Here is an 18108-nt window from a genome sequence, read left to right as displayed (position 1 = left end):
GGTCCGGGGATTCGACCCGCTCGACTTCTAGGGGGAGAAGATAAGCATTTGCCCTTCCAGGAGGCGAGATCTGCCTTGCCTAAGTTTAGGTTGTTCAAGCTTTCTCTAAGCCTGGCCGAGCTATTTCATTATTCGCGCATCTCGCTCGTCTTGCTGCAACTTTTGCGGCTGGACGGCAGATTATGGAATTGTGCAACCCCGTTTTGTGACGCAAGGTGGGATTTGGCATGCATAGCGATGCGAGAGTGGCAATCTTTGCTCGTATTTTCCTGGTGAGTTTACGAGCATCTGGTAGTCCCATCTGCAAAGGGGCGAAGCAGCCACAGCCTACTCGTACTAGTCAACCCCCTTTCTGGCGAACTTCAACGCCCATAGTCCACGTGGCGAATACTCAGTCTCAAGAACGCATGATCCTTTATACCCATTGAAATGTAGTCCATTCATCGAAGATAGATTCCTTTGATCAATACAGCCGGCCACAGCCGCTCCTAGCCAAAAATCACACTGCCAGACACTTATTCACCTGCTCAAGGACTGGCCCACGGAAAACAATTCGCGTCCCGAGTCCTCCTCATGATAGTCCCAACGACAGCCATCCAAGTATTCCGAGCAATTGTCTGCACGGCCCCATATTGATACCTCATACGGTGAGTGTGAGCTGATAAGGCTCAGGACTTGACGTATTCCTCATGAACGCCAGCTGAGCTCTTCCTACGAACGGCAGCCTGCTCAAGATCTGCCAAGGTGCTCCGACGGGCCTCCATTGCTCCCATCTCCTTGACCTCGGTGAAGCGAACAGTCGGGACAAAGCCAGGCGAATTTCTAGCCGAGCTGACCTTGGCGTAGAGCTCGTCGACCTGCTCAAGGGTCAAGCCTTTTGTCTCGTAGATAAAGAAGTACACGAATGCACAGCAGACGCAGCAGAATCCACCCCAGACGAAGAAGACTTTGGATCCAAGGTTCCTATACAGAAGTCAGTCAAGCACGTTTGGCAAACTCGCTCGACGGTACTCACGCATTTCCGGGGCCTGGATTCACCATGTACGGCGTAGAATAGGCGATAGCCCAATTGAGCAACCAGTTTGAAGCTGTGGTCATGGACAAACCCTTTGCTCGGGCTTTCAATGGGAAGATTTCGCCTAGGCCGAGAGTCAGCAGAATCCCAATATTCCATCCGCGAGAGCAACATACCGGTAACAACCCAAGCGCAAGGGCCCCACGAGCAGGCGAAGAAGAAGATGTAGATGCAGACGAAAGCGATCAAGGCATTGCTGGCGGCCGGCTCACCGGGTCTGGCGGTACCTACGCTCGCGACGATAAGCTGGCAAACGGACATGCCAATAGCACCGAAGAGAAGCAGCGGTCGTCTCCCCCAACGCTCGACCATCCACAGACCAGGGACGGTGCTGCAGACATTGACGACGTCGGTGATGACAGAAATGATGAACGGGTTGTGTATTCCCGCGCTGGTGAAGTATGTCGTGCCGTAGTAAAAGATGAAGTTGACGCCGGTGAGCTGTTGAAGAGCCTGGAGAGCCATGCCAGTAAACAGTCGCTTCCTGATGGGGGCCTTGAAGCAGGCAAGGTAGGACGCCGTGCCAATAGTCATCTCGTACTCATGGTTCGCGATGATTTCGGTCAGCTCCTCAACGATAGCAGGGTGGTCCACAGGGAGCCTGCGGAGACGGGCGAGAGACTTTGCGGCCTTTTCACCATTCCCTCTCTTGATCAAGAAGCGTGGAGTCTCAGGGAGGATCAACATGCCAGACACCAAGATGATGGCCCACGCAAATTGGACAGCCACGGGAATCCGGTAAGATCCAGTATCGTTGCGGTTTTTGGTAGAGTTAAGAACAATCGCAGCAAGGAAGAGACCAATAGTAACTAAAACGTCGCGTCAGTATATTATGAACGTATATGGGATAACCTGATTTGCCCTCAAGACTCAAGGAACTTACTGGCCCACTGATAACAGCCGACAATGGCTCCTCTGATCCATTTTGGTGCTGTCTCCGACTGATACAGAGGAATGGTGGCGCTCAGGAGACCAACTCCCAGGCCGGCAAAGAACCGCCCTGCGACAAACATTGGGATCGCAGTGGCAGCCGTCTGAAGAATAACGCCAAAGGTAAACACTCCAGTGTTGAAGATCACTTGGGTGATGGATCAGCCTCAGGTTCAGAGAGTCTCCAGACGAAGGTAAAAGTGAGTCAAGGAAAGGACAGCCAATTGATGAATTCTCTAGGAATGCTGCATTACACCGCAAACCATAGGCCCTCGCACAACAAATATGCCCAATGTGAAACCATACTGGAATGGATAGCGAAGATAGCGAACTTACTGGCTAGCCGACGACCCAGGAAATCTGCGATGGGAGCACTGAATAGGGCGCCAAAGAAAGTGCCCGCTGACAAGATGGAGACAATTTCAGATGTCTGACTCGCCGTCACGTCTGGATAATGATCTTTTGGGTTGATGTATCCGGTCGAGAAGAGGTTTCTCCAGTACTTCATGGCCAATATGCCTCCTATTGTCCCTGTATCATAGCCAACTATTGCAAATCAAATAATGGACATCAGCATGAGTTTGTGGAAATAGCTTCAGAGCCAGGCGGCAGCATTTCGGCATCGGGGTGACTCGGTGGACTTACACAGGACACCACCAAACGCAACGAAACATCCTATGAGGACTGCAGGCAGGGCCGAGCCTGGGGTGTCCGCAGGCTTGGAGAAGAGGATAGCCATGATGTCGTGGCTAGGAGGATATGGGCACAATTGAATCAATTATAGAGGTGAAGTCGAGAAGGCTCAGGATTCGCAGCGTGCATGACGAGAGTGGCCATGAAGGGACAATTCCTCGGGTATAAATACACATTCTTCCTGTGCTCATGGGGCTTTGTCAAGCTCCAAACGTATTCAAGGTTGAGGTTGACAACTGTGGTCGAGTGCGATTACGCCGAGCGTCGGCGAAATATTCCCAATTGCGCATGGAGTTGGATCCTTGGCCCGTCTACAGACCACAAATCGTTGTCCATTCATGACCTAGCTTTGCAGCTGTGAAATGTGCTGACCCAGGGTTCAAAGACTTGGGTAACATCAGCGGCGAGCGTAGCCGATCTTGTGTCCTCGTTGGTAGAAATCGTGGTGGAAGCTTCGACCGGGGGGTTGCATGGTGAGTTCATGGGTAGGGATGTCGAGGGGCGGAGCCCCAGATGAAAGAGAAATGCTTGTTTGGCGCCCGTCAGCCTGTGGTAGATAAAGACGACCATGGGGTAGAGGCTGGGGTGCCAATGGAGAGCGGTTAGCGGGGCGGATTATTGTTTCTCCTTATTTCACCGAACTAGCCACTCAGAGCTGCACACACGAGGCACTTCTACCCCGCAATTCCGGCCTTTGAAACTTTGGTAGCCGACATGCTGACTGGCGGCCACTCGCATCCAATCAGGGCGATCTGAGAGGATGAGAAGGCTTCCCACCACCTTCACCCAAAGGCCGAAATGCAGCCTCGCGCGAAACCTTGCTCCAGCTTCTGCATGACCGTGCATTTGGCTCAAGGTGAAGAACAGGAGACCAATACCTTTTGAGCTGCATTAATGCACCATCTCCTGATTCGCGCCGCCATCTGGGTCCATAACCTGCGAGGAGAGTCGGACCGATTAGAAAAAGAAAAGAGTGCTCCTAAACGGTGTTGTCCGTGATGCTCCATACATATCACTCAATGTTGATGCTAAGCAGGCATTTTATATGGGCCGTTACATGCAGACCCAGGACGCTCACTGAAGAGGACGGTGCTGGCGCCGTATGACTTGGTGGCTGTGGAATACTTCGCACGCGCAATTTGGTATGATTTGCTCTGGATTTTCGGGGTGTATGACGTCGACATCGTGCTGCCAGAGGAAGACCTCAATATGCTTTCCTGGTCCATTATATTTAAACCCATGTTCATTGCTATGAATGGGGAGAGGAACAGAACATCTCGCCATCAGATGCCTGACGCCCCCTTGGCAACCAGCAGTCATGACTTCGTTGTTCTCCATATTATGTGCTGCTGCTTTGATTGCACCTTCCTGCGCCCAGAGCCAATATGTAGAGCCTTCGGTCCCTACAGGAACTCCAATTCCGGGAAACTATAGCGGTGCTCTCCGCCCACAGGTCCATTTCTCTCCTCCCAAGGACTTTATGAATGATCCCAATGGCATGTTTGTCGATGCAAACGGCACGTATCACTTGTACTACCAATGTAAGTATACGCCTCTGCTCTTGAAAAGGCCCCTTACTCATTGTGACGAAGACAATCCGACGGGTGTCGTGGCAGGAAACCAGCATTGGGGCCATGCGACCTCCAAAGATCTGTACCACTGGATAAATCAACAAATCGCAATTTTCCCTCCTGACGCACACTCCAACATCTTCTCCGGGTCGGCGGTCGTGGACGTGAACAATACGTCGGGATTCTTTCCACACCAAGACAATGGCGTGGTAGCCGTGTACACCATCAACACGCCCACGTCACAGACGCAGGCGCTCTCGTTTTCCTTCGATGGCGGGTACACCTTCGAGCTCTACTCTGGCAACCCGGTCCTGAGCGACAACTCCAGCCAGTTCCGTGACCCCAAGGTCATCTGGCACGCGCCCACCCAGCGGTGGGTGATGGTGGTCGCCTATGCGCAGGACCTGACCGTCGGCTTCTTCACGTCCTCCAACCTCACGCACTGGGAACACGTCTCCAACTTCTCCCACCATGGCCTGCTAGGCGACCAATATGAATGTCCCAACCTGGTGCAGATCCCCATGCAAGGCCAACAGGAACCAATGTACTTGCTAGCCGTCAGCATCAACCCCGGCGCGCCCCTCGGCGGCTCGATAACCCAATACTTCCCGGGCTCGTTCAACGGCACTGTTTTCACGCCCGTCGACGGTGCGGCGAGGATTGGCGATTTCGGCAAAGACAACTATGCTGGCCAGTTCTTCTCCGGCATCCCCAGTGACCAGGACCAAATATCCATCGCCTGGACCAGCAACTGGCAGTACTCGCAAGTAGTCCCTACGGGAGCCTCGGAGGGCTGGCGTTCCTCCATGTCGCTTCCGCGCGTCAACTACCTGAAGAACATCAGCCGGGTTGGATATGATTTGGTGTCTGCGCCGTACAATTTGTCTCCTGTGATCAACACCACAGCCCTGGTCCGCAAGACCATGGGCAACAGCAGTGTCAGCCTTGACTACTCCTCCGTAGCTTCGGGCTCGCTGTACTTCCAAATCAACATCACCAACATCCCCCCCACCACCGCCTCTATCACGGGCACCACCAACTTCACATTCTCATCCTCCCAATCCGGCGAGTCGCTCAAGGCAGGCTACTTCCTCACGCCCGACAGCGCCTTCTTCATCGACCGCGGCAACATTCGCGGATTCGACAACCCTTTCTTCACCGACAAGTTCTCGACCAGCTGTCCCTACAATTCTTCCGCGTCGTCTCTGACTTGGAGCGTCGAGGGCGTCATCGACCGGAGCATCCTCGAGGTCTTTATCAACGGCGGCGAGTCCTCCGCCACTGTGACCTTTTTCTCGGAGCAGGAGCTCGATACCCTGCAGATCAGCGCGGGCGATCTTAACGCCGGCGTCGAGGTGAGTGTGCTGGTGTATGGATTGAACAGCGCGTGGGCGAGGTTCGAGGATGCACAAGGGACGGTTGTGGGGAATCTCACCAGTCAGACGAAAGCTTAGATCGGACGGAGTTTCGAAGGCTTGGACAATATCGCCGCGTGAGATTGGTCGTTTTAGTTAGGTCTAAAAAAGTTCCCAACCGGGCACAAGGAATCCCAGAGAAGCAGTTTTACTCTACTACAGAAAAAGTCTATTACGCCTTTTCAGTCAGAGGCAATTCAACTTGCCTAGCTGACGAGGTTTAACTTGTCATTAAATCCAACTAAGGATCTTTCTAATTCTTGCGGCCTCTGGTCTTCTGTACTGCTCCTTGATTTCACGCACCAACTGCCTCAAGGTTACCCCTCCTAGAAGCCAAGTCCAAATGTCACGACGAGGGCGAAAATAATGCCCCAGGAAAGACCTGCCGTGTGTTGCACGCTCAACTTGCCTCCGGCATTAGTCGAGGAGGTAGCTCCAGCTGCACTCGCGGTCACCGTGACCGTAGTCGTCGCCTGAGCCCCCGCAATGGATCCGTTTGCCTGCTGCTGCACGAGCGGGTATATGTTGACGCCGGTCGAGTTCTGGCATTGATCGCCGGACAAGGTCGTTGCGTTGGCGCTGAATCTGATGTCGGCGCACTAAGATACCCGATAAGTACATTCAGTCAGTCAGTCAGGCATTCAGTCAGCTTGTGGGACAAGGTGTATTCGCCTCGTCAATGAAGCAGATCTTGGGTAAAGTAAGTAAATAAGCGACACGTACGTTGTACAGAGCAGTCCCACTGTCTCCGACGGTGATGACCTGCAGCGAAGCGTCCATGCCGTCGACGATCCCCAGATCTGCGGGCAGTGTCCACTTGGGGATGCAAATGGTTCCGTTCCCGGTCTCGTTGAGCAGCATCGGGTTCAGGGACATGTTGAAGGTGGCGATGTCGGAGCCGAAGCCCAGGTTGAACGAGACGTAGGTCCACGGGTGGTGGAAGTCGATCACCAGGGATCCGCCGTCGAGGGGCCAGAGGGTGCGGTTGGCGTTGGATTCGGTGGTTGTGTTGACGTTTGCGCCTGTCGCCCAGAACACAGTCTTAGTTTCAATGCAGAAAGAGGTTGAGGCTTGTTGGTATTGATGGGCAGGGGGAGCGAAGGGGTGTGGTTGGACTCGACTTGTCACTTACACGGGAAGATATACTGAGATGCTGGTGGCAGGAAGGAGTCGCCTCGCCAGTATGGGTATTGAAGCTCGAAGTGGGCGGACACCACCTTGGCCGCGACCAGGAGAGCAAAGATGAAGAGTTCCATACTGATACCACGTAGGAGAGCAGTATAGACTCGAGTGTATAGGAGAATATATTCGGATCAGGTGCGACACCGAAGAGGTCGAAGACGATCCCGGGGCTGAAGAACTCGAGACTTCAACCCCCCTTCGCGGCCTCTCGACCTTTTGTACCTTTCCCTTCCCTCCCCTCGCCTTGCACAAGCATTTTCCTATCCTCTCACCAACACAACATGAATTTTTTGGACCTGGAGCTAGCGAGACCGCCTGGGCTCGAAAGAAGCTGGTTCCAGCAGCACCCACTCTCCACGGTTGGCCGCCTTGGCGGAAGACGTGCGTTCTCAATTGGCGAGGGCGCCAGAACAGACATAATGATAAAACTTGCTCATCAGGACGGTGTATTCCTCTCGGTCCTTGGTATTGCTTGGCAGTGCTCCGAAGACTGGGCTTGGCAATGCTCCGTGAGTAGACTGTGCCTGCCGCTGTAGCTGGCGCTGAGCGCAAGTGGAACCGTGGCATGCATCTGCTGAGGACGGGAGCCGAAGGCGTGCATTGTCGCGAGCGGGGGAAACACATATGGAATGGCGTGAGATAGGGATTCGCATATTCAGCGACAAAAGACCAGAGAAAGGGGGGACCTTAGGCTGGGGAAGAGAAGGTTCGAGCCGAGAACAGAGGTCGAAAACTGTATCGAGAACAATCGGGTCACGGCATGTTGATTCAAGTGCACTGTAACAGCCTGGGGTCATGGCTCATATCTAAATACATCATATATAGTCTTAACAACCGTCGCTATGCTTTCACCATCCGTAAGTCTCACAGAAAAGATATATACCTTGAGCGCCCGTTCCTTTATGGACGGCTCTCTCGTCAGACAGCTTGGCAACATAGTTCCTTATTTGCCCGGAAAAGTGGCTGCCACCGCAGGCGAGGATTCCCGTCTCGCCCCATGCCGCTTCCACCATGGGATGGATGAGAGAGTCAAAGTGTGGGCGACCGTAGCCGAGCTGTATGAGGGGCTGCTCGTTCAGTGAAGAGGACGACGAGACTGAGTTCTCGCTCACACTCCCTACTTCCCTTTTCTCCATGGACAGCTTGATGGTTCTTGGTATTTTGTCCATGGACGGCACGCCATTGGCCATCTTTTCTGTGTTTGAATGGTCTGGATCCAATGTCTGCTCGAGCAGTGCATTGCTCTCTGATAGCGACACGCTTCGAGACTGTCCACTTCCCGTGATGAAAGCGTATATGTTTATTCTGATATTTCGCCGTCGGGCTGCCATCCAGGCTGAGAGTAACTCCTCCTTGAACCAGTCGAGCTGCTCTGCTTGTCGAAAGATCCAAATGAAGGAAATCTGTCTAATATTATTATTCGTGAGAACAGCTTGTTGAAAAAGAGGCAGCGTAAAGGACACGCCATTGCCCGTAGCCGCAAAGACCATTGATTCAAATCGTTCGACAGAGGGAGGGTTCCCCCATGGTCCGCTTATGAACGACAGGAAGGTTCGTGATGTCAGCTGGTTTTGACATTGACGGTATAGCCTTTTGGTGAATCCGTTGTGCACTCGCACGTATAGGTCAACATTGTTCGGCCCATTTTCTCCGGTTATCGATTTTGGGATGCTGGCAATGGTAAAGGGATGTGCTTCGATGATGCCGGCCCGAGGAATGGACAGGTACACGTGCTGACCTGGCCGCCACGACATGGCGACATTGCGCACTCTGACCTGCAAAAATTCGCCTGAAAGAGCCTTGACCTCGGCTTGATATCCGATGCGTCGACCAGATGGAACGCCGTCTCTTTTGCTGGGAATGAGATGTAGATTGATCACCAAAGACATGACTGTCCTGACGAGCCTGTCAAAGACAACAACGCCGATCGCAAACCACACATTGTATTCCGCATAAGAAGGGACGTGGGTATGGACCAGCCACAACAGGACCAGGGCTGCCGCGAGATGCTGCAGAAACCAGAGCTCATACGAGAGATTCCGGAAAAAGCCAAATCCGGTAATCACCATCCAACCGATTGTTGCCCAGGCACCAAATCCATATTTGACCATGGGCATCCATTTCAATTCCAAGCTGACAAAGTCGGCGATAGACCACTCGGTGAAGAAGTAAGACCAATGGACGATGACGGTCAGGAAAATAGTGCGGGCGACCCAACGGTGCAGCCAGTTGAGCCTCTCGTATGAGATACCGGTCAAGATGGTGATGATGTTGGCTTTTCCAGACAAAATGTAGATCAAGGGTAGCTGGGTAACTGAGACCCAGGCAGCACGGAAGCCCACAATCTCCCACTTGTAGGCGTAGTTGGGCGAGGAGGGAGTCAGGAGAACATTCGACCACAGCATTGTCAGAATGACGGCCCAGTAGGTGAGAAGAAGGAGACATCTCCCCAAGGACGGGGGAGTGAAATATTTGCTAAATTTGCCAGTGCATGTCCACAGTTGAGGATACGCCAACTCCCTGCAGACGGCTATGGTGGTGTCGTAGAGTTGCTCGAGGGCATTTTGCGGTCGCCCTGGAATCTGGCCCGGTCGGCGCTGGGATTTTCGTTTACTTTTGGACCTCGTCAGTCACTCTCAATACACAGGAGATGCTCGAGATGGGTTTGACTTACCTCAAGAGAACTCTGGATCGATCTACCACTCTCCGAAAGACAAGTACACCGACCACCGCACTGACCAAATACCAATACAAATGCGCCACCTTTTTATTCGTGGGCGTGAACATGCCCGCACTGGACATGTCCATCCCGCCCATTCCGGACATTCCTGACATGTCCATGATTGCGGGAGAATATAGGGAGGTGTTATTGTGGTTGTTGGCAGGTCGTTGTCGTTGTGCAGGAAAACCCTTCTCCAATGGAAAAGGTGCAAAAATGATAGACCACAGATGCCAAGTGAGAAGTGATGTATCGAAGGACGGTGGCACAGTTGGTACAAAGAAGGTTACGGAGTCCTTTTTAGTCCATCTGTGTCACCACGGTTCCAGGCGCATGGAGTAAGAATAAGAATAGGCACAGTGAGCACGGTCAGAGGCGCGAGGGTATCCGAAACATGGGAAACGTGCTCGTCCGGTACAGAGCGGTTGACGAGACGGAGAGTTGGTGAGCAAGATAAAAGGGCGGCGATCCTCCGACGCAATCAGCTTTGGCACTGGTGACCGAATCGGAAGGATAAGAGCAGGTCGGCGGCGGCATGGCGGTGGGATGCAGTGGGTGAGATGGAGCACAACTAATAAAGGGGATGAAGCTGCTGGCGTGAGTTGAGTTTGCGAGCTTGTCGTGCTTGGGTTGAAGCTGCTGGTGGCAGTGGTTGCTCACTGCAGACTGGCCCACGTGATTGGTTAGAAAATCTGCTCGTGCGGTGAGGGCCCCACTGACGAAACTTGCTCACGGCGACTAGCGCATGCAACAAGGGAACGAGGCCGTCAAGGAAAGGTGAGGTGAAGGGGAGGACAAGCAGGGAGAACAATAACCACTTGGTATTCCAAAAATTCATATAGAGAGGGGGGAGTGAGCAGGTCGAGAACATACTTCGAAAAGCTCCCAAATAAACAGAGACAAATCGACAGACAGACACAGAGAGATAGAGCCTCAAGTCTTGGCCTTCACTCACTCACTCACTCACGCATTCACGCATTCACCTCATTCATCAACAAACTCGTCCCTCGATTCCTCCCACTCAACCCAGTGCCAGAACAATGCAGTTCCTCCCTCATCTCGCCCTCCTGTCCCTCTGGACCCTCTGCACCTCCGCCCACTTCATTCTCCAATACCCCCAATCCCTCGGCTTCGACGATGATATTGAAGCGACAGCGCCCTGTGGCGGCTTCGACGTCGTCTTCAACACCACCGACGACTCCATCCCCGTCGGTGGCTTCCCAGTCTCCATGCTGAGCACCCATCCCGCCGCCGACTGGCTCTTCCGCGTCACGCTCGACCAGAAGGCGCCCTTCAACTGGACCAATCTGCTCCCCGTCGTCTCAGAAACTGGCCTGGGTCAATTCTGTCTCCCACACCTCGTCGCCCCAGCGGATTTTGCTGGCAACAAGGGCGTTATTCAAGTCATCCAGGATGGTCCCGACGGTATCTTGTACCAGGTAAGTTGAAACTCAAAAAAAGAAAGAGCCTCGTGTTGTTTCGCCCAGGGCAAAGTTTGTTGACGGATTGAACCTTGCAGTGTGCGGCAGTCAACTTCGTTACCGGCGTCAACTCGACAGTCAGCTCCAGCTGCACAAACGTGACCGGCTTGACAGCAACCCTCACCAACCAGAATAACTTTAACACCAGTTCGTCATCGTCAACCTCAGCGTCTTCCTCCCCGACAGCCTCGGCCACCACCTCGGGAAGTGCCGCCTCCTCCAGCTCAGCTGGCCTGGCTGCTCCGACGAACGGGCCTCAATTGGTGCAAGGTCTCATCGCTGCCGCCGGTCTTGCTGTTCCATTCTTGTTGTAAGCGCAGATCACGACTGTCCCATTAGCTGGCGCGCAGAGGAATATGGGCGTTCTGAGCTGGAAAAGATGTATCAATACACTTAGACGAACAAAAGTCCAGGAGCAGCTGAGATGGGTTTTGTTGCGCCTGCTCCTCCTCCAGCGTCGGAGGGGTGGTAGCTCTCTTATGGTTAGCGACCGGGCTTCATCGTTCATGGCGGTTGATTATTCCAGCTCCTTGTCGATAGAGTGCAGAATGATACTCATGGCCCGTCGATGTTCCAGATCATCGAGCAGCGTGGATTCAAATTGTCACCCACTTCCTTTCGTGGACCTTGAGCCCTTTGTGCGCTGATGCTGAGCGCTTGAGTCCATTGTGCCTAAACCTTCCGCCCCCTGAAACCCTGATCTCTGACCAATGAAGGCGCAGCTGCGCTAATCCTGCAAACTCCACCATCAGACAAAGCACCACGACTGCTGACAGGATCACTCAGGCTGTATCTAGAATGCGCAAAGATGGCTCACCACAACCCAGGCCCAGGCCCCACGCCGCTTCTTCCTCCCTCATCTATTCAAAGCCAAGAGCCGGGTTTCCCAGGACGTTCACTTTGCGCTGGTTGGTCGCCTTTCCCCCGCCCCTTTCGCCCCTTCCGCCCCTTCGATACGGCCCGATATGGTTCGTCCAGACCACGCAGAAGGGCAACATTGGATTCACCTATTTGGGCCTGAGGTAATCGTAAAGCCAAAGGCACGCAAGGCGCTGTGTTGGCCGACTTTGCTTCCACTCATGGTTATAAGTACTGGCAGTCCCCTCGGTCGTTGTCCGATGGTGCAGATTTCTCCATTTCTCATCGACTCGCTGAATCTTGCTGAATCTTGCTCCGTCTGCATCAAATCCTCGGCTGATCCCCAAACAGTCCAATCCCCAAACCACCAAATCAAGTCTCTCGACATCCAACGAAGTTCGACCATTCCGACCAATGGGTTGCCCCAATACCTGCAAGTGCGGCTCTAGCTGCAAATGCACTTCCTGCGGAAAAAGTCTCTAACTTCTCCAACCAGAGCCGCTTGGAAAAGACCAGTTGTCCTGACACTTGACAGACCTCATTAAGCCCCGGAACGTTAAGGCCCAAGACGTGAAGCCTCGAGAACCAAAGTACCAAGAACCGAATTACCGAGACCCAGAGTACCAAGAACTGAATTATCGAGAATCGAAGTATCAAGAACCGAAATACCAAGAACCAAGGTACCAAGAGCCGAAGCATGAAGACGCGATGCCCCCAAGCGCGCACCCTTGACGCCTTGGAGCAACTTCGACCGCTCTTTTCGGCTTGCAACGAAGATTGTCGATTTCCTTGATATACTTCCGTCCATGTACGACCAAATATTTCTTACCTGTTCATGCTGTTCGCGAGCTCAGAGGTTGGATTGGGCTGCCAATAGCCCGTGTCCTGGCAGGTCGTGGAGTCAAGGGTCGCTCGGTGGTGGCTGTTGGATGCATGTGGTGATTCGAGATTCACATAGCTCATCAATGCTATTCTTTTGACATCCTGACCTGCTCGGCATCGGACCTGCTCAATCGACTTGAATCCTTTATCATCCTCAATCCCCGGATAGTCATATTTCATACTGTGCAGTAACTCGGAGCATGCAAGCTGAGAAAACTTTTGCCCCATTGCTGTTCTCAAACCAATCTAGGCAGACTCCTGTAGCTTGGGTATGACCTCATTTCCTGATGCTCTATTACATTGAGCCTCTGTTGCAGCGATAGCACAACCTCCGTTGAATTATCGGAAACGCGGAGGGGTGGATCGCATAAGATGATCATGTCGGACCAGAAGCTGTTGGACGGCCCTCCCATGATTTTCAAAGTCCCTGTGGCGATATATTGACCACCCGCACTCAAGAACAGGTGTGTCTGGTGTTTGGCATGCTGTTGCATGGTGAGGGCGTAGATACGCAATGCCCCTGTTTTGTGCAATTCCTTCAGTTGCTGATGAAAATTGGTTTTGAAAGACTTGCACAGTGGGCATCCACAAACATGCGCAGTGTTTTTCCCTCCTACATATTGCAGAGACCTTGTTGGAAAGATTGAAAAATGGAACTCCTCAGTCGTCAGCTTGGCCATCCAATTTGGATTCAATATTACTTCAATCTCATTAGGCTCTATGATGAGGATCTTTGATTCCTCACGCTTTTTGGAGAGGATCCTTTTTTCTCTCGTTCGATAAACCGTCAACGGTGGCTGAGTTTGTGTCTTGATAGCTTCGGCCATAAAGGACGATGCAACTCCAAGTTTTGTGCGCAGGATAGAAATATCGTCGTCTGAAAGCCTGGCATCAGTGGCTGCAAGAACTGCCATGAAAAGCTCTTCCATTGGCCTTTGGTAATCAACGGCGATTTCTTCCGCGTTAGAAGCCAACCCAAGGAACGCGTAGACTTTGTCATGTATGTCCCAGCAGTCTGATTCAGCAAAAGCCAGCACAGTTGAAGCTAGATCGTATGTAGCAATGGTGTTAGTCCTGGCTATTCGCTGCTGGCAAAGTGTGAAAGCCATAGAATACCTGATACCCAACGCGGACGGCCTATGAGGCCAATACGATGGATCCATTGCGTTTTCTGATATGTTTGCTTTCATGTCGATGTATCGAGCCCACCTCGTCCAGTCCATTCTCTTCTCACCACAGGTAAGCTCAATGCTACAGGCAAGTAGGGCTTCCTGAACGATCCATGCTCTTGTCCAATACGTTCTCTGGCACAATTGGAAAGCCGCCTGTGCATATTTGGCGTCGGCATCGAGAAAGAATCCTGCCTCCAGGAACGTTAGGCTCGGTTCGGTGAGCTTATTCAAATAGTCGAAGAGGTCATCACTCTGGCGGTCCCCTGGGCCAAGCCAAATGATCACCTGTGAGGATCTGCCGTAAATGTCTTTCATGAGCTGAACTTGGTGGTTCTTCTCTCGAACGTCATCCTGGTCGATACAGATGGCATCTACCCATAGATTCGGTATCCCAGCTTCTCCGTGAGATTCCAGAAAGTGGAACAGATTTTCCTGAATTTCAAACTTCCTCCCGTTGATTTCAATAAGACGCCGAGGGCCATCTCTGCGGCCCCATTCATACGAGAGAGCAACATATTTCAGGTCAGTTCTGTTTTCGGGAATGCAAAAGTGACTCAGTTGGCCACGGATTGCGGCTCCTGGGCGCCTTGGTAGAACACTTAGGAGCCGCATGCTGTTGCAGGTAAGGTCCAAGGGACTGTGCTTGAAAGCTGGTAGACATTTCGGGTCCATATCACCGGGTCCAGGTCTGCGATAAGAGTATCCTTGTACACCTTTATTGCTCGATGGAAGCTGTATCGGGTAATTGAGCTGTTGTCGGTCCTCGAAAACAATCTTGGGAATTCATGAAGTTGGCCCATCATGTTGGGGTGGAAATGGGCGTTGTCTTGAGTGCCATCCTCGATCAACCACTGAGGCTGATGCTAGGCAGCACTGTGCTGTGCCGGAGTCGATTCATTGAGGCGGTGCAAGGCGCAGCCTGGTTCGCTGAGGGCACACATAGCCCCGAAGGTGCGACATGGCAGATAGACTAGGCTCCGTCGGTATAAGTCTCTATCAAAAAGAACAGGCTGCAGAGAAAGTGCACCCAACTCTTTATCGTGCGGGTGCTTGACCTTTCCTTGAATCAAGAGGTGAACCCTATGGGCGTCTCGCTAACGTTCAAGCTACTCGTGCCGGGGGGGTTGCCAAGGCGCTTGCCTCCGCCTTGCACCTTTTTGGATGGAGAAGTCATTGGGAAGGACAATGATCTCGAAAACCTTCCACTTCTAGGTCCACCATTGATTCAGAGGTTCGCGTCAAGAGAGAACAAACGGGAGAGCTGGTCATTTTCTTCTACCACTACGAGCAGACACCCCTATTCCAGTCGCTCGTTTGCTTTCTGAATGGACGAGGGTAGCTTCTTCTAGCTCCCCAGCCAATACTGACAGTAGGTTTTCGCCAAAAGGACAATGGCCGCGGAATTTCTACTCCCCGTTGATCTGCTCCTTGAACAAGGCTAAGATCTTGCCGAGATTGTGTTGTGGGGGTTGGTATCAAGTATGCCTTGTCAAGCTGGCGCTTAGATCTAACTGCGAAGAGTCTAACTCCAGGTCAAGAGCACATACAACCCACGTACCACGTCCCACAGCCACAGGGAACCAGCTACGCGCCTATGACAGCTAACGATGCACTTAAGTCGAGCAGGAGAGAAGGAGCGTGGCTGGGACAGCATGCTTGCGATATTGATGCCGGTTGCCATTTCTTGACGCTAAATTACGCCAGGTTACATGTGGCTGCAGATTTCGAGGCGACTAACGATGCACCTTTCTGGGATCTGCGGGCATCTGTCTAGCTCGATGAGGAGTTCACCAATTCCGTCTTTGAGAGTGCATGCACAGACGTCGGTCCCCATGAGGATCCAATCTGCAAGAACCCCTTGGGTACTGCGGCCATCCTCATCTCCCAGCACGCCCAGGGGACCCGGTGCATCCGGTGCAGTTCGTTACCGATAGCATGGTTTGGCTTCTCTGGATCGTATGGAACGCAGATAAGACTAGGATCTAGCCTCTGTCTCAGAAAGAAGCGCCCATGTCTGGGGGCCGTCTACGTTCGAAGGTCGACACCCCCATGAAGTACTTACTGATACCAGCCCTTCGAATTTCATCCAGCTTAGTACCCTGTGCCGCCGACATGGCGAAATCACCCTCTTCCGCCCCCATGGCAAGTGATATGGGCCATATAATACACATGCCAAGTCCAGTACGGACTATCACCCTCTACCTTGGCCATTTCGACTCGCTGGTCAACACTTTTCTGCATAGTCATACAGACTACAATTCCTCGTCAGATTGTTCCCGGCTTTGAAGTCAATTCTGTGTTTCTTTCGCCGTCTCTGTCATCGCTAGGACAAGGATTGACACAGACTCTCCCAGAACGCTTGAGAACTGGAAAACTGTGTATGCTCTCTCTTTACCGAGTTTCCATTTGAAACCGCTTGGAGACTGGATATATACGTCCCACGGCACCTGACACTTTGATCAAGCATAGTCCAAATGCTACCAGCACCTTTTCGACAGCCTGTCGCCAATCACAACCTGTCAGATGCTGGCCAACCTCAGACGCCGGATGGTTCGACAGTATCCAACGCGGCACGGCAGCAAAAGCGCAAGCAAGATCAAAAAACCTCGAAAATGATCTCTTCCATGAGGAAGGATCTATGTCAGACAGCGACTAAAAAGGGTTATCTCTATGCAGTCCAGATCCGAGGGAATGGACTTGTGAAAGTGGGAACCTCTGGGGTCGACGAGGAGGCGCGACCTACAACGAGTATAGCGTGTTGTAAATTCAAACCTGGAAAAGTATTCCAAACAACAAATTTCTACGGTGCTTTCAAGGCTGAGAAACTAGTCCACAACCTACTTTCTCAATGGAATGAGACTGTGGAATGCTCGACCACAGTCACAAAGCACGAGGAATACTTTAGCTGTGGACTTGGATTCGCCATATCAGCAATCGATCTCGTCACCACGTGGTTTCTCAAGGAGCCTTATTTGATCGAAGGCCAGCAAGGCTCACTGAAAGACGAGTGGAGAGATGCCTTGGACGCTTTCAAGGAGAGTCAAAGGTCTGAAGAACCCATGGAATGGTTTGAGTTTTTCCTGGTTGACCTCGAGACGCAAGTCGCCTGGCAAAGGCGTCCTCCAGCCTTGAATTGTCCGGGGTATTTGACTTCCACGCCGGTACAACTTCTCTCCACCGGCACCTTGCACTTTGGGAGGAAGGCAAAACCTGGACCAGTAGGATCAACCAAGAGCAGTCCTGCGGTCGCCCAGACTTCTTCCGCGGCCCGTAAAGTACGCCAAACGGACCGATCAGGACTGACAATGCCGAGCCGCGCAGAATCAGCACCACCGAAGGCGTCTTCAGATTGGGATGAAAATTCATCCCATCCGGAAACGCCCTCAAAGCCACCAAAAAACAGCAGGCGCCGCTCAGGCATGGCTTCGAAGACCGAACCTTCTGCTGGACCCAGAAGCCAAGAGGGGCAGGAAGACAGGAGCCAGAAGGATGGCAAAAAGGTGAACGGCGATAAAAACAAAAATAAAGAAGATGTGCAAATATCGGTTACGGAGGACAAGGGGAACCGCATGCCAGTGACGGGGGTCGATGATACCGGACTGGCTGCGGCAACAAGCAAATTGACCCTAGCAGAGGACGAAAAGACCTGGGGCTCGTCCATTGCGAACCTCTTCGGCAGGCTTCGAATTCAATGAGTAGCCCTTGGCTTCAACCGGAAGCGTCAAACATAGTGAAATGTATTTCCTGTAGTCTGTCTCCAGGTAGGTAGGTCGGTAGGTAGATAGGGAGATAGGGATGAGCGCGTTAAGTCGGACCCTGCCGAGTTCGCTTGTTCACAAGTTTGAATGAAGGACTTGTTCACTCGTGTTACCCAAAACTAACCTACGTACTGGGAAAAATACTCTGATGGGAATGCTAGTAGCCAACCATCCATCCATAACCCTCCCTCCCTCCCTGTCTGGACCATTCCTCCTTGCACCTATGGCAACGGAACCATCGCCGGTGGTGAAGGGCGGATATATCACCAATAACTAATTGCGTCGGATTCCTTACCCGGGACAGATTTTTTGGCATGGTCTGCCCGGTTGGTGAAGTTCTGGCTTCGCCCCTTCGCCTGTCCAGGGACGCAC

At 52.5% G+C, this 18108-nt stretch overlaps 7 protein-coding genes across 7 annotated transcripts; 3 read left to right on the top strand and 4 right to left on the bottom strand.

Moving 5' to 3' along the window:
- Nucleotides 1–668: 668 nt before the first annotated feature.
- Nucleotides 669–2744, bottom strand: Z520_02229 (uncharacterized protein; the record flags this gene model as incomplete). The annotated part of the gene is made up of 6 exons (XM_016772743.1): nt 669–963; nt 1016–1139; nt 1192–1884; nt 1959–2153; nt 2342–2551; nt 2651–2744. The coding sequence occupies 6 exons, from the start codon at nt 2742–2744 to the stop codon at nt 669–671; spliced, it is 1611 nt and encodes a 536-aa protein (XP_016636213.1).
- Nucleotides 2745–4016: 1272 nt separating this feature from the next.
- Z520_02228 (uncharacterized protein) lies at nt 4017–5723 on the top strand (the record flags this gene model as incomplete). The annotated part of the gene is made up of 2 exons (XM_016772742.1): nt 4017–4239; nt 4291–5723. 2 exons carry the CDS (start codon nt 4017–4019, stop codon nt 5721–5723), a joined length of 1656 nt encoding a protein of 551 aa, XP_016636212.1.
- Nucleotides 5724–6010: 287 nt separating this feature from the next.
- Z520_02227 (uncharacterized protein) lies at nt 6011–6940 on the bottom strand (the record flags this gene model as incomplete). The annotated part of the gene is made up of 3 exons (XM_016772741.1): nt 6011–6283; nt 6408–6706; nt 6817–6940. 3 exons carry the CDS (start codon nt 6938–6940, stop codon nt 6011–6013), a joined length of 696 nt encoding a protein of 231 aa, XP_016636211.1.
- A 774-nt stretch (nt 6941–7714) lies between these two features.
- Nucleotides 7715–9707, bottom strand: Z520_02226 (uncharacterized protein; the record flags this gene model as incomplete). The annotated part of the gene is made up of 2 exons (XM_016772740.1): nt 7715–9479; nt 9541–9707. The coding sequence occupies 2 exons, from the start codon at nt 9705–9707 to the stop codon at nt 7715–7717; spliced, it is 1932 nt and encodes a 643-aa protein (XP_016636210.1).
- Nucleotides 9708–10625: 918 nt separating this feature from the next.
- Nucleotides 10626–11380, top strand: Z520_02225 (uncharacterized protein; the record flags this gene model as incomplete). The annotated part of the gene is made up of 2 exons (XM_016772739.1): nt 10626–11024; nt 11105–11380. 2 exons carry the CDS (start codon nt 10626–10628, stop codon nt 11378–11380), a joined length of 675 nt encoding a protein of 224 aa, XP_016636209.1.
- Nucleotides 11381–13042: 1662 nt separating this feature from the next.
- Z520_02224 (uncharacterized protein) lies at nt 13043–14650 on the bottom strand (the record flags this gene model as incomplete). The annotated part of the gene is made up of 1 exon (XM_016772738.1): nt 13043–14650. One exon carries the CDS (start codon nt 14648–14650, stop codon nt 13043–13045), a length of 1608 nt encoding a protein of 535 aa, XP_016636208.1.
- A 1802-nt stretch (nt 14651–16452) lies between these two features.
- Nucleotides 16453–17673, top strand: Z520_02223 (uncharacterized protein; the record flags this gene model as incomplete). The annotated part of the gene is made up of 1 exon (XM_016772737.1): nt 16453–17673. One exon carries the CDS (start codon nt 16453–16455, stop codon nt 17671–17673), a length of 1221 nt encoding a protein of 406 aa, XP_016636207.1.
- Between the last annotated feature and the right edge of the window lie 435 nt (nt 17674–18108).

The sequence above is a fragment of the Fonsecaea multimorphosa genome (genome assembly GCF_000836435.1).
Source record: "Fonsecaea multimorphosa CBS 102226 unplaced genomic scaffold supercont1.3, whole genome shotgun sequence".
Lineage (NCBI taxonomy): Eukaryota > Fungi > Ascomycota > Eurotiomycetes > Chaetothyriales > Herpotrichiellaceae > Fonsecaea > Fonsecaea multimorphosa.
Note: the sequence above shows the minus strand (reverse complement) of the source record. Positions and strands in the feature narration are given on the sequence as shown.